The sequence below is a fragment of the Pholis gunnellus genome (assembly GCF_910591455.1).
Source record: "Pholis gunnellus genome assembly, chromosome: 18".
Taxonomy (NCBI): domain Eukaryota; kingdom Metazoa; phylum Chordata; class Actinopteri; order Perciformes; family Pholidae; genus Pholis; species Pholis gunnellus.
The window spans coordinates 16,840,001-16,854,889 of NC_136545.1; the positions used below are offsets into that span (position 1 = coordinate 16,840,001).

The 14,889-nt window shown below is 39.8% G+C and overlaps 1 protein-coding gene across 1 annotated transcript in view; it reads right to left on the minus strand.

Annotated features, from left to right (window-relative positions):
• Positions 1–6,343: 6,343 nt before the first annotated feature.
• lamc3 (laminin, gamma 3) overlaps positions 6,344–14,889 on the minus strand; it is a 94,285-nt gene continuing 85,739 nt past the window's right edge. Inside the window, exons 22-28 of the mRNA XM_079178626.1 lie at positions 12,804–13,023; positions 12,140–12,286; positions 10,673–10,775; positions 9,709–9,911; positions 8,356–8,496; positions 8,172–8,271; positions 6,344–7,648 (exon numbers count right to left, since the gene is read on the minus strand). Of these exons, the coding sequence (XP_079034752.1) occupies positions 7,410–7,648; positions 8,172–8,271; positions 8,356–8,496; positions 9,709–9,911; positions 10,673–10,775; positions 12,140–12,286; positions 12,804–13,023 (1,153 nt within the window). The 3' untranslated portion in view covers positions 6,344–7,409. The remainder of the gene's footprint in view (positions 7,649–8,171; positions 8,272–8,355; positions 8,497–9,708; positions 9,912–10,672; positions 10,776–12,139; positions 12,287–12,803; positions 13,024–14,889) is intronic.

Sequence of the window (14,889 nt, forward strand, 5' to 3'; positions counted from 1 at the left end):
ACACACAGAAAGTCCTCAATCACAAAGAAGCACTTGTACAAAAACATTTATTAGCTGAGTAAAACACATAACGAACCAGTTGGGCTTTTGTCTTTTTAAGGCTCAGACCTTCACAGCTCGGCACTGTTTTTTTTGTTTTTCATGAGAAGTGGAGTTATTGAGGCTATACAAGTTCCCCTGACAGCAATAGTCCAGCTAATAAACGCTAGATAACGTAAACTGCACTTACCTGTCGAGGAGAAAAACAACTTGGCTTCAGGTTTCATTCCCTCCGACTCGCTCAGGTTTCTTACGCTCTCAACAGAACTTCCAAAGTGTATTGTTGTTTATGACCCGACTCCATCATTGACAATTTGCAAGGCATACTGGATATATATGGGGACTAAAAACTGAAAGCTCCTCCATCATATTTTGCATTACACACCTGTCCTTGGGATGGTTTTCTAAGCCTTTCAACTCCAGAAAAATGCACTGAGCTGGGTAGATACAGTAAATCACACCATCCTTTTACAGTCCCCTACTTCTTCAAATAGTGTTTCCATTGGAAAATGTTATTTCTTTCATTGTTTAGTAACAACCAACACAATCTGCATGGCTGGATAAGACTTGAAGAAACATATTTGACTTATTTGATTTTTAGTTTGAAAGGTTCCTACTTCCTTCCATGTTTATGTAATTATTCACGGAGACATATTTTACCAAATGTTGCATGTTGTCAGAATCCAGGGAGAGATTATAGAGCTATTCTTCACCCCAAATAAAAGCTGGCAGGTTGTTATGTGCTAAGAGAAAACTTAGGGCGGGATGATGAAAAAACAACAACTGTAGGCAGAATCCCATGCAAAAACTTTTTATGAAATTCTAAATGAAAAAGAATCAAATGACTAAAACAAACCCCAGGAGGTGAAACAAAAACAACTTATAAGTGAAGTAAAAAAGAAATCACACACCTTCAAGCATTCCTCTTTCTCCTAAATTACAAACCAGTGACTGGCATTTCACCTTAACAGCCGAGCCTAAACTGGGTCGTACCATCTGCCCAGGTAAACATGGGGCGACCTAAACAGGTGCAAGCTTTCACAGAAGGTACAAAACCACAAATCAGTTACTGATGACGTCTGAATTTAGCACACACATATATAATTTATCCAAGAGCACAGACCTTAACACAATATCATCTGACGCTGATGATTATCTGACAGTCGCTCACGTAAAGAAGGAGTAAAATAAAGTCGCACACCTGTTTCCAATCGTCAATCACAATCAATCCTCACCACGGGGATTGTGACCCGTTAAACGTGCGTTCCTTATCCACATAAACAAACATATGACGAATGTTGTAATTAGCCTACAACTGTGCCTCATCTCTCCCCAGCAGGCGCTTGTGTTTCTAGGACACATTTAAATGTATTTGACAGCATAGAAACTCCAACAGAGCGGGCTAAACCATGACTAAAAAAAGCTGTTCCACCTCTGAGATCTCCCAAACTTCAAGTCGCTATCTCGCAAGTGAATCTCTCAAGGACAATTATATTTGCATGACTGCTTTGCAATAAGAGAAATAAAACCTTTTCCATATCCATTACATTTAGTACCCACGCAGGGCTAAAAATTCCATATAAACTGTAAAAAATAATTGAGAAAATATGTGATAAGAGACAAAGAGCAGTGATACATCTGTAATACAGACCTGAACAGCAAGGAGAGAGTGTAGAACGTTGCTTTATCATCTACCTGCCTGTACTAGAGGGTATAACACGTCAGTCAACCTCAGCCATTTCTTTTTCAAACAATATTTGAATGCATATATTTTTTCAAAATGAGCTCCAGCCAAGAATAACACAAAAACATGCCATAATCAGATTCACATGACAACTTGACAGCCCCCCAAGAGAATTATGGGACCTAAAAAAAGGTCTCAGGCCAGCAGGTAGGGGAAAAGGTAGGGAAATGCCTGAAACGTGCATCATTGAATTCATTAAATCTGTGTTCCGTATCCCCACTTTTGTGTTTCTGAAGCCTCTCAGTGTTTCATATTCTATATAACTGATGACTGCAAGAAAAATCTATTCCAAAAGTGCTTTATAATAGTTGGAAAGGTAATTTAAAATATTGTATTCATCCAAATAATAATAAATAATGTTACTGGTTGAAACATAAGTGTCAGGAGAGAACTTAAAGACAAATCTTATTTAGTTATTATGGATTTCTTTTGAACAGCTAATCTTAAAGCTGCACTATTTAATATTATAGTAACATCAAATGACAAATCACTGATTCTACAGTTCAGCTTTACGGTGCATTTTAGCGACTTTCAGCTCGTTGTTTTGGTTTTACGGCGCACAAATACAGCTTTGGTTGACGCTCAATGCTCTCAATGTTTCTAGATGTAGCAGGCAGATGTTTTCTGCTCTGATAAAAGAGCAGCAAAGAGCAGCTAAAGAGAGATATTTCCCTCAGGAGTTGGTAGCGACCAAGACAGAGTTAAAAAGGAAGGGAAGATTGGACTAACATTTACCAAGCGGCTAGAAACACGACTCCAAATGACTGAGAATGTGTCTACTCAATGTGTAAACTATGAACTGAACCGGATTTCCTTATCAACTTTATAAGATGATAGTATGTCAGTGTTGTGTTTACAGCTTGCCCCCAAAGAATCTTTACATTCACAAAATATTGGTCAGCTTTCCTATCAATCATCTATGTGTGGCTTCTGTCTTTTAAACATACCTGCGGCATCATTTTGGTACCATATGATTTTGTGTTTGATATTAATATTTCACTATCATCTGGCAATTATTTATTAACATTATCACTCTCCGTTGAAGACACACATGCACACACACGCACACTAGTTTTCATAGTTCATTAGAGCTCTGTTAAAGCTTAACGTTTCCCAACAGGACTCACAGTATGTTCATCATCAACGGGAAATGCGACAGGACTTTCGGCACAAGGTGCGACTGTAAATGAGGTTACAATGATTTCATCATGCAAAGCCCCGTTCTTTATAGTTTCAACTTGAATGATTCCACGCATTGCAATGCAGGAAGAAGATCTGTTTTCAGTCCCGGCGCGCCACAGTCTGACTCCTCCATTACACACTATCATTAGTGGAACCACTCGAATACACAGAATTATTACATTTAAAAGGACGAATATTCATGATTTTTGTGATTCTGTGTCAATTAGCTTTGGTTTAAATAGCACACATATAGGAACATTTTGTTTTCATAGCTTTTGTGCAGAACTTTAGAAGTGAGGAATTTACTGCAGCATGTTCTGAGGACAGACGCTCTGCAGTAAAATTAAGCAAAGTGTATTATTTTCAATGTTATGAAAATAATACAATCTTGTGGGGCAGATAACGACCTGCAAGAAGGAGAAATATGCCCGAGACAGGGTTTAAAATACATTTCTGTTTTTATATACAAATAATGCATGTGATGGCAACTGAAAAGCATTTATTTGCATATGTTTACATGATTTGAATTGGTGAGTCACAGCACAAATCCCTCTGCAGTTATGTGTGCAGGTTGTTTTTTAAACCTGTGGACTTATATTCGAGACTCATCTGACATTTAGTTTTCCTCTTGTTATGAACCTGTTTTAATCTATAGTCCGTACTTACAGCATGCTCACACTCACAGCCACTGTGTTATTGCTCGATACCAAAGAAAATAACAGGGATGAGGAAGACAGCGGCTCACTTTTTTTTTTTCCTGACACGGGGCATGTCATGGTTTTATGTGGAAAAGATATTTTAGGGTCACACACATATTTAGTTTCCTCTCCTTAACTCATTTGACGACTAGCTGTGAGGTGGGACGAGAGGCGCAGTAGGGGGCGTGTCAGCGACTATCTTTGATGTTGAGGATTTGCACTTGTGCTGCCTGCTCAGACCATGTCAGGTATCTGGCTTCTGTGCTATTTTTTTGTGGCATTACCAGTTTTCTGTTGGTTTTAAAACAGCTAAATTGACAGAGACATGTTTTTCCCAGGAAGGTACAGGGTTTTTTTTTTCATTCCAGCAATCTATCCTCAGCACATGGTAGCTGTGTGAAAGAGATCCAACACACTGTCTGACTGCCAGCGTTCATCTTGACAAACGAGGGGAGAAATGTGAAGGTTGATGCATCCTATAGATGTCAAGGAGCGGCTGGTAATTACCCCCCCTCCCCCTCCCACACACACCAGGATAGCCAAATAGCATCTATGGTTCACTGCCAGTTTCTGTTTGGCTCTCGGCTTAATATCACTCAACCGACTCTTACTTTTCTGCTCGTGGCGATTCCCTTCTATGGACATGGGTTTTTCTCTGTGGGAGAAACTTTTTTTTTGGCAAAACCAGAGTTTATTTGTGCAAAATAGAAAACTTTGACAGTCGAAGTGTTATGGGTGGGGGTGTTCCACAGGGATTGATTGAAGAGATGTCAGTTTTACTACAATGTCTTAGAATACTGTTTGTTCAATCAAACAGTATATTTATTCATGTATGCTGTTTCATTCTTACCTTTACACTGACAGCCTCAAAGAGATGCCTAAGACAAGAAGCCCTTAGGTTTATGTAACGGTACGGTGATTTTGCAAGGAGCTGCACATTCTAAATTTCTTTAGCTTCTTTCATTTGAACACACAATTTTGTTGTCCAAACACACTGTTATTGTCTTTAAAAACCTCTACATTTGTTGTTGGTACCATGCTTTTTAGAATTTCCCCATCTTCAGCACTGACACTACAATACAACTGCTTGTGTTTCCAGTAGTAATGATGGAGACGAGTTCATCAAAGAATGAAAGATGGAGATGCGGTTTGAAAGTTAGCAGGAAGCAACGCTGATAGAAACACACTACAGGCTGGAAGACTGTTGTTACTGTATTCTGCAAGTGTTGAAAGAGGTGGGATCATAATAAGTGAGAGTTCTTCTGATGCACTCATTTCTCTTCTTGAACTCTTCAGCAGCAAACTTTTTCTTCTCTTTTTAACTCCTTTAATGAGAACTCCAAGTAACAGATCTGAGATGTGTGAGGTAAAAAACAAATGTAGCTTGGGAGACAAAACCGTCTTTCTTTTCCAGTATAATTGTTTACTGTCTAACTAATCATCCAAGTTCAAAGAAATTTGCTGAAACCTTTTCCCTGTGCCACAGCAATACAGCTGTAATAGTGTTGTTCAAAAGGCTTTCTCGCAATTTCTATAAATTTAAAACATGTGGAGCCAAAATGACCTTCGACGATGTTGTTGCTGACTACTTACTGAATCTAAAATGTGAAACCGAAGCTCAACGGCAGTCCAGCAGGTGATGCATCCACTCAGTTGGACCTGAAATTACCAAAAATTGAGACAATCAGAAAAACAAGTTTCAGTATTTACTACAGTACGACTACGATAATTTATTTTCATAAAGCAATGGCTTTAAGAACTTTGCCATTTTCCATCTCCTTACCGCTCACCAGTCTTGAATTTGGATTTCATTTTCATATGGTAATGGCACTCGTCTCTACTTTGCCGCTAAACGGACTGAAAATGAATACTTTTACTTCCTAACATTCAGAGCTGAATTCATGATGAATTCCCATGAATGTTCAGAGACAACTGCTGTTCACCGACCTTGTACCACATGCGGCGCATCGGCCTTAGATGTGTCGAAAGAAAAGAAAACAGTACCGGCTGTGCACATTTCATTTCCCGTGTTTCAAAAAGGTAAATGCTGACTACAATTGTACAGTATCTAAATAGACTAAACCTCCACAATCTATGTGTAAGAGGGTCTAATTAACATCCTATATCTTGTTTAAGGAGATATAACTATTAACAAACAGTGGTATGTCACTGGAGAATTGTGGTTTTTACACTTTGTTGTTTACAGATTATGCAAATAGGATGTAACATGTTGATGAGTGAGCTTTCGAGGTGCTGGCAAAAAGTCAAAAAGGTGTAGCTTCACGTTTAGCGTACAGACATGAGAGCTTCTTCTTATTCAACTCATGGAGAAAAGAAAAGAAGCAAATATGCGTATTTCCTAAAATCTTCCGAACAACTACATGCTCATTTATGTACAAAGGTTGACACTGTGCACTATTTTAACACAGAAGAGACAAACGTAATTAACCGTTTGGTCCTAAAAAGAAATGAAACGAGATGTGAGTTAATAGATGTTAATCAAACTCTGAAGTCCTTTTGGAGGTCAGCCACATTCCATTTTTGAAATATCACAAACAGCAAGAATATTTTCTAAGGGCTGAATATTTAATTTATTATTATCTTTTTGAGAATTCCTCTACAAATGTAAGCTTTTAACCAGCTGTGAGCAGCTCCTTTATTTCCATTGTGCATCGCTCTGCTGTACAATAGTGTCCAGTAAAAACAAAGAGACATTTTAATATGCAAAATGGCCCTTTCAAGTATACTTTATTTTGTAATGGTTTCTATGTGAAGGCCTTACATACTCAAAACAATTACTATAAGTAGATGATGATGTCTAACTGATGAGACCATTTGCCTGAATCTGATTCCTGATCAGTTATTCAACATGATTAAAAACAGGAAAAAAGTGTATTTTGGTCAACCATCACTCCATGAGTCATTGTCACAATACAAAGGTAATTAGCTTTCACATTTTGATCATCAGAAGTCAGAAAGTGTGACCAAGACCGTGACCCCAAGACAAGGAATATTGACCATTTGATAGTGACGAGAGGTAGGCACTGTGAGAATCCCAAACACAGGTTGTGTGCTCTTGAAGCCTGACCTGAACCCCACTGAGGCCAAGAGGACTAATTGTTAATTAAGCCAGGCTGATGAAAGAGAGCTCAAGTGTAAATGAATGTGTCAGTCTGGAGGAGCACTCAGACTCACCTCTTACCCCCACAAAGGAAAATCAGCATTATTTTAAACTTGACAGGGCACTTCAGCAGTTCAGAACGGCTGCGTATTATTCACGGTGAAATTAAAGTTCTGATGTTGTTGAGTGGGAGAAAGAAATTAAAGAGGGGAAAGAAAAAAGATTAGGTGTAAATCATAGGAGACAGTGGAGAATCCACGTCTGCTGGTGGGAGTGTGTGTGAGTGTGTCAAGGTGGTAAAATAAAATCTATCCTGGGGCAAAAAGCTTGAAAAAAGGAAGAATTTAAGGATATAACTGACTTTTGAAGCAGAATAATAAAAAACGACCGTAGACCCTTTTATTAACAAAATCCGTGGTAAAATAAAACGTACCCTGGGGCAACAGATGGAAAAAGAAAAGAATTTAAGGATATAACTGACCTTTTTGAAGCAGAATAATACTAAAAAAAACGGCCCAGCCCCTTTTTACTAAAGAAAATCCTCAGACTTCTATGATGTTCAGCTGTTTCATCATGACCCAATGCTTGTCATCTACAGTATCTAGCCTTTACCTGCACCTGTGGCTTAGGGGCATGACTGAGGCAGGTTTAAAGTGATGTCCCTGAGACTGTCTCTCTCCTCCCTGATCTCCTGTAAGTCCTGTTCAATGAAGGACATCCTGCTGTGCTGTTCCTTAGCGGCCAATTGCAGCTTCTGGATCTTCGAGCCCAGCGTCGGGCTCTCGACACTCCCGCGAAGCATGCTCAGGCGACGCGCTGTCTCATCCAAGATCCGGTCAAAGCGCTCCAGCGGCACGTTCCCATCTGGTCGGGACATGCAAGAGAGAGGACAGTTGGAGAAAGAGGCAAACCACAGATGGAGGCGAAGTTTGGCTAGATCGTGGTTTGTAAGCGTCGGTCCTACATCAGTGATTCAAGTGGGGGGATCAGCCATGATGACCTAATTACAGTGATTTGGTCATTATCCTCTCAAGCATGTTAACATAAGCACCACGGAGTGCCAGGTCCCTGTCGTTATACTTCATTCAACAAATTGTACAAAACACGATACAAGAAATGTGTTTGAATGAATAGGTCAGATAATATATGAATTATTCTTACAACACTGATATTTACCCACAAGGAAAATGCTGCTAACGGCAGTTACTCTCACTTTATCATGGGGGTACCAATCTGGGAAATATTTCCATGTTAAATGAGGCATTAAAAAGCAAAGAGCTCTTTAATGATTTGACATTTAAGATGTAATGAAGATTTACGAGTTTTATAGATATGGAAGACTAAAAAGGTGCCAACAGTGACAATGATCTGTAAGGGAGTGACTTACCAATCTTGCTGATTAGCTCGGTTAGTGTAACAGAATAGGCCTTTAACTGGAGCTTGGCAGCTTCCATGTCTTCCATAACGCTGTTCAGCGACACGTCAGGCTGGAAATGAGTTTGCACACAGGAAGGACAGATCAGTAAGCATAGACTCTGCTGTTTAAATGTATACATGTCTGTGTTAGGTACCTCTGAGATGATCTGGGAGTTGACTGTGTCAGCTAGCGTCTCCTGCTCAGCCAGCTGTTGTAAAGCGGAGTCTATATGGGAGCTAAGGTGAGCAGATGCAGTCCTGGTATGCCTGGCCTGGGTCAGAATGGCTTTGGATTCCTGCACACAAAGAGAGAGGAATCATAGAACTAAGGAAAGACAAACGATAACCGGATATTGAAGATGTTTTGATTAGTTACAGAGCAAGACTAAGGACCTTATTTAAACTATAGCGCACGGTCTAAAGAGAATGGTGCGAGTGCATTTAGGGCGAGTCCAACTCAACTTTTAAATGGCCCATAATCTGGGTGATGTGGCTGCACCTGGCACGCAACAAATATGGATTGAAACAGAATATTTTGTTACATAAAAACATGTTGTGAATTTTGGAAATGATTACATGTCAGCTCTGGAGTTATTGGACATGTTTGGATCCCACGACTCGGAAACAATCCAATGCAGCCACCACTGGCATTTAATTCTACAAATAGTATAATACTATTCATATTAGTGTTGCCTGATCTCTATCTGCAAATGTGCAGAAACGCTGTATTCAAACAGAATGAATAGGCATGCAAAAGGAAAAAAGAAGTGCAGTTTTCAAATGTTGATTTAGAATTGGAATGAAAACGTTATGAATGAAGCTATGAAGCTTCCAACGATTCGGTACAGCCCTAGCATTGTCTTGTATCGACGCGTTTCATATTGTGTTTACAGATTTAAAAGGGCACTCCGTCTGCTGTTTGTCCCATTGATAGAGGATGCTGAATATAGAGGCTGCATTACACTCGGGCTTGCAGCGGGGCTCTGAGGGAGAGATGGTGCGTAATGAGCGGAGATATAAGGCTCGAACTTTGAAGTAGCCTACGTCTACACTCGCAAACACAGAAAGATGACGAAATGCTGAGCGCAGACAGAGGGCGCGTGTGTGCACCGTCCAACACAAGGCATAAAAATATCACTTGTGCACTCATCACGACACACAACTTCGTCGGTCTGAAACTAGCAATGACAGTTGTGCTGTGCTTCGCTTTGTGCCGGGTGTAAAATAGGACGCTAAAGTTTCCAGCCATGCAAGTGGCTCTGTGAGGATGTGTTTTAGCACATCAGTGTGCAAATATGCTCACAATGACAATGCTGGTATAACTGCATTTATGATGCTTTTATCCCATCCCATATGCCCAAAGGACACTTCAACATGTGGACAGGAGGAGCCAGGTATCAAACCACCAATTGGATAAATTACAGATTTGATCCCTATTATGACACTAGATTAAAGGTTAATCATTGCAATCCATCCAAAGTTCCTGAGACATTTCCCAGCACACATACCTTTGCCACAGCATGGGCTGTCTGTTCCGCCTCCATTGTGGTGTTGCTGGAGAGGCTGGAGTTTTCCAGCGCTGGTTTTAGCATCATCTCGATTTGTGAGACCTTTTTCCTGACATCAGCTAGAACCTTTTCCTCCAGGGGCTTTTCCTTCTTCATTGCAGCCTTGGTCTGGGCCTGCCGACGGGGCCACTCCCTCACCATGTCTGGGTGGAGATCGGGAAGAAGGCAGGCAGTAGGATTAAAGCCCGGAGAATTTTGTCTTAAATGGTATTTTTCTATTAAATGAAATAATCATGAATAAATAAGCACAATTAAAGTTAGGGAAAAGGCATCCAGAGCGTCAAATAAATAAATCCTGATTGGTGCATTGATGTATGGGGCATCACATGTTTCTAACTGAGCACCACCAACTTGAATCAGTGAGAAGAGATCAGACAAATCACATCACAAATACAGATTTATCTCATGTGCAATAACCCAACATGTTCAAACTGTGAGAAATATTTGTGTTCATGTAGGACCAGATGATTCATCGTAAAAGATTCAGCTGACTTTTGATTAATAAAACAGTGGATTCAAATTAGATTACTGTCTACTCAATGAGATTTTCTTTATTCATCCTTATTCTGTGCTACTTTACTATTTCAACGCAAGTCTGAGGAGACAAAATCTCTTAAGATTCTCTTCACGTATCATAAATTCTTCTCCAAACATTTCACTTCATTGCATTGTCTACATAAGACGCTGCTGCTTTCAATACATGACAATTAGGTCAAAATCTTACAATGGTGATGACATATTTATTATACTAAGACTTCAGTCTGTTGCTCTTATATTTGTTTTCAGACTCTGCACTTGACATTTCAATTCTAACTCAGTTGGACGTTCAACAAAAACAACATTGCAAGACAGACAGTGAAGAGAGCAAAAAAAAGAGAAACAAGCCAGATAGAAAGAGACTCACATTCTACTTCTCTGTGCAGGGCGATGGCGTCGGATTCCACCCCTTTCCCCGTCACCACGGACGACAACGCCGTGAGCATTGCCCCTTGAGCGCGAGCTTGCAGCTTGAAAGAAAGACACATAAGAGGAAACATGACCTCAGTTAAAGTGTATTCAGAGCTGATATCAAGGCAAAGTGAGGAGACGACAGCATTGAAATAGTCTACAGCCATGCTAGCAGCTCCGTGATGTAACATTTTGAGCTAAATGCGAACGTCAGCAAGCTATCTTTTTTTTTTGCTCATTGATTTCAAAGTAAATTAATGAAGCCAAAAAATGTACGGGCCGAGATACATCTGGCAATCACCTAGCTGTTGTTTCAGATAATAGGCCGCGCGGTTTGTTTTGTGCGTGTGTGTGTGTGTGTGTAGATGTGGCGCCGTCCAAAGTGCTGAAACAGAGCCACAGACACGGTTTCTTAGCCTGCTTGCTTGTGTTTGTGGTAGTGGATTGGACTTTTGGCCCTAATTCCATTTTCCCATCATCGTAGCAATCCACAGAGAGAAGACGAACTGGGGGAGGGAGAAAAGTTGTTTCTACGTGCCTCCCCCTGCTGATTGAAGACAATCCTTCATAAATTCTAAAAATATCCAGCTCTCTGATAGTGTTACGTTCTCATGCGAGTGGTCTGAAATATAAATGTACTCTTTGATTTTGTAACAGTAGCCATATGTTGTTGTTATTTGATAGTGCAACTTAAGTCCAGGAGTTATTTTCAAATTCTGATTAAGAGTATTATTGATAGGCTGATATTTATACCACATTTATTGGAAGAAACTAAAAAAAAAAAATCAGACATTCATCACCCCCATATAGCCTGAATGGAAAGATCCTTTGTTTCATAACCACATTTCTCCGCCACGAGGAGATTCGATTGCGAGATTTGTAGTCAAATCAGGCTCCGTAGATCGAGTAGTCGACTATTCAGGGTCACCCTTAGCAAGCATGCAAACATTTGCTAACTAGCAAAGAGGCTGATGAAAATGTCAGTAGTTTTGCAGGTATTTGGTTATCATGCGAAGTATTGCACAAATTGAAATTTTGATTTGATGACGGAGCAAAATGTTTAGTCATTACAATTCGTCCTGAGGGGGACATGAACGTCTGCAACAAGTATGACGGAAATCCTTCCAGGAGTTCACCAGATGTTAAATGGGATTTATGATTCAATGAAAATGTTGTAAATTAAATTTTCATTTTCAACCACAAAAGTGAATCTCACGGTGGTACTTCAATTCATCCCCTGGGAACCTTGAATATCTGTACAAAATGTCAATCCGTCTGACAGTTGTTGAGATATTTCAGTCTGGACGAACAGAGCTGTTCACAGAGCTGCTAGCATGGCTAATAAACTTCACTTTAAGCATTACAAATTAAAATTCAATATACATTCAAAGTATAAAGTCACATGTGCGGTATATTTACTCACCTCACTAATGTCATCCATCACTTCCAGTTTCTTCCTGGCGGTCTGTTTTAGAGGCTCCATCTCCTCTCTGATCTTACTGATGAGATTGTCTTGGGTCTGAATTTGCTTGTCCAGCTCTTCTTTTTGTTTTAGCAGGTCCTCGCCCCACTAAACAGGAAGCAAAAAAAATACACAGCTTTAATGCTTTTATTAAACAAATCCCATTTAGCTTTCTCTATCAGTTTTACAAAACATTCTGCCTTTAATCAGTCATTTTCACAGGGCAAATTGGCCCATTTCTGTGTCCTTTTACAATGTTTTGTCTGCTCAGAGAGGCTGCGGTGGTTAATCACCCTCCTCTGGAACAACATGTACCCCCATGAGCAACAAATCCTGCCAGGATCCTCTCTCCTGTGCCTACTCAGTGTCCCTCTTTGCTTGCCAAAATGTAAAATGAAGAAAGAAAAAAAAAAATGATGTGGAGGTAACTGCCCACTCTTCAAAAAAACGAGATACTTGTATCTGTATATTAGCCTAGTTACATGTCCCGGAATGGTCTCTTATATAATATGTGCCGCTGTCAAACCAGCTTTAATTAGACTAAATGATCCACTCATGGGTCTATAATGTAACATAATAATGCTTCAAATTCCATTTGTACTCTGCAGGTGCTGTCCAAACTGACCTCCGTCGTACGGTTGGTTGGCCGTGTTTGGTTGAGCTGCGTTTGGTGAGGCTCCGGTGATGGGCTGGCATCTGTCGGAGCCAACTGATGTAAAGATGATGTGATGTTACCCAGGGCAAGCTCTAAACCAGCAGTTTCCTCCTCCAGGGCCAGCTGTTTGGCTGCAGTTTCATTCACCTGTGCTGTCAGGTTCTCCTTCTGCTGCTGCCTTTGTGTTATTCTGAGAGGAAAGACGGAGAAAAAGACAGCAGAAGAAAACGCTGTAAAATGCAGTGTACTGTAATGGACACTGTGAAACCTCAGGATGTTTTCTGTTCACTTGATTTATAACTGTAAAAAAAAAACATGAAAGATTCATTAGAGCATCACATATTTTGCACATAATTCAGTATATTCAATTTCATATCGCGTTGGTAAGAGAAACCTAAAAAGCATCATGCTGTGCCATATTTAAATCAATATACTCGTGGGAACAAGACAAGGCAGCTCGTTATAACTGAGTAAAGAGGATTAAAAGGGAAGGCGACATTGTGCAAAGAAAGCGTGATGAATTCACGAAAGGCACAGCGCAGTAGATGTTAAAGTGCCATTTCTATCACCTCCACAGCTGTAATGATATCCTATCTGTTTTGCCTCAACAGAGCAGAAACGCATGGATTCACAGTGTGACACCAGCTTTTTTTTCAAATGTGTTCAGCAGCAAGCACACGTCCTTCTCTTGGGTAGTTAAAATTATTCATTTATGCAATATTTTAATTGAATATGTTTGGTAGAACACTAGAATGCTGGAAGATGCCTTTCAAAACAACCCATATGGCAAAAAAAGTTAAAGTATCAATACAACAATGTAAAAATACTTCATTACAAGTAAAAGAAGTATCACATAAATACATTTTAAGTATAAAAACACTGCTTCTGAAGAGAAATGTCTCCTGTCACTAATATATTTGTATCTTATACTACATAGGATAGTTGAGACTGATGCATTAGTACTATTTTACTGTCGTAGCGGGTCAAGAATAGTTTTAACTACTTTAATACAGTTCGGTAATTTAGTCCAGATCTTGCCAACCCAGGGTCTAAGTCTAGTCTACTTAATCGTTTTATGTAAATACTTAAATTCAAAAGTAGATAGTAATTATATATGTTTAATACATTTAGTGGAGTAAATATTACAATATTTGTATATAAAGTATAAAGTAGCAGAAAGTGGAAATACTGTATCAAATTAAGTTTCTTAAACCTGTATTTAAGAACAGCACTTGAATAAATCAGTTACTTTCCACGGCTGACCTGCGTTCTTCTTAAAGTCACACACCTTCGCGGTGGTTTAATGTCACACTATTTATGCGTTTGCTGTCTGAATATAAAGGATGAGGTTGATTGTTAACATGGGGCTATTTTAAGTGCTCAAACAAACATTTCTAAACTACTGTTAAGGACAGTGGTCTTAACTGCAGCCTTGTAATACATGCTTGTTGTTAGCGGCTGGTTAGACACTTTTGTCATTTCTCTGATTGGATAGCTGTCCTGCCTACAACATATATCTGATCTGCTGAAGTACCAACACATGGGGACATATGTGTAGGACATACAATTTCATGCTGCCCGTCTGTGCATAAACTGCTCAATTCACATCCTGCAAACTGACACACACACACACACACACATACACACACACACTATCATACAGCAGCGCTCCAGAGATTAACAGAACTCTCCTGAACTGAGCTGACTACTGTTAGAAGGGGGTAATCAATTTTGAGTTCCTCGCTTCTTGCTCTCATCATGGCCACCGGAGGGCTTTTTGCATCATTCTGTCTGGCATTCAGGATAATCCTCAGAGCAATCACACGCTAGGAGATGCAGCGAGCGTGCGGCAAATCCAAGAAAGCAATAGGCTTACAGTGGAGAGAAGCTGTCCCCCTGTGGCTAAATGTCTTACTCCTAAACTCCAATGTGCTTTAAAAGGCTGCTGTGAAGAAGAGGACCTCGAGCTGTTATACAGGGATAGGTGCACTTTGTTAGAAATATACTGCGAAAGCACAATAATCTAGGGAGTCATGCAGCTTGTTGGGATTTTTCA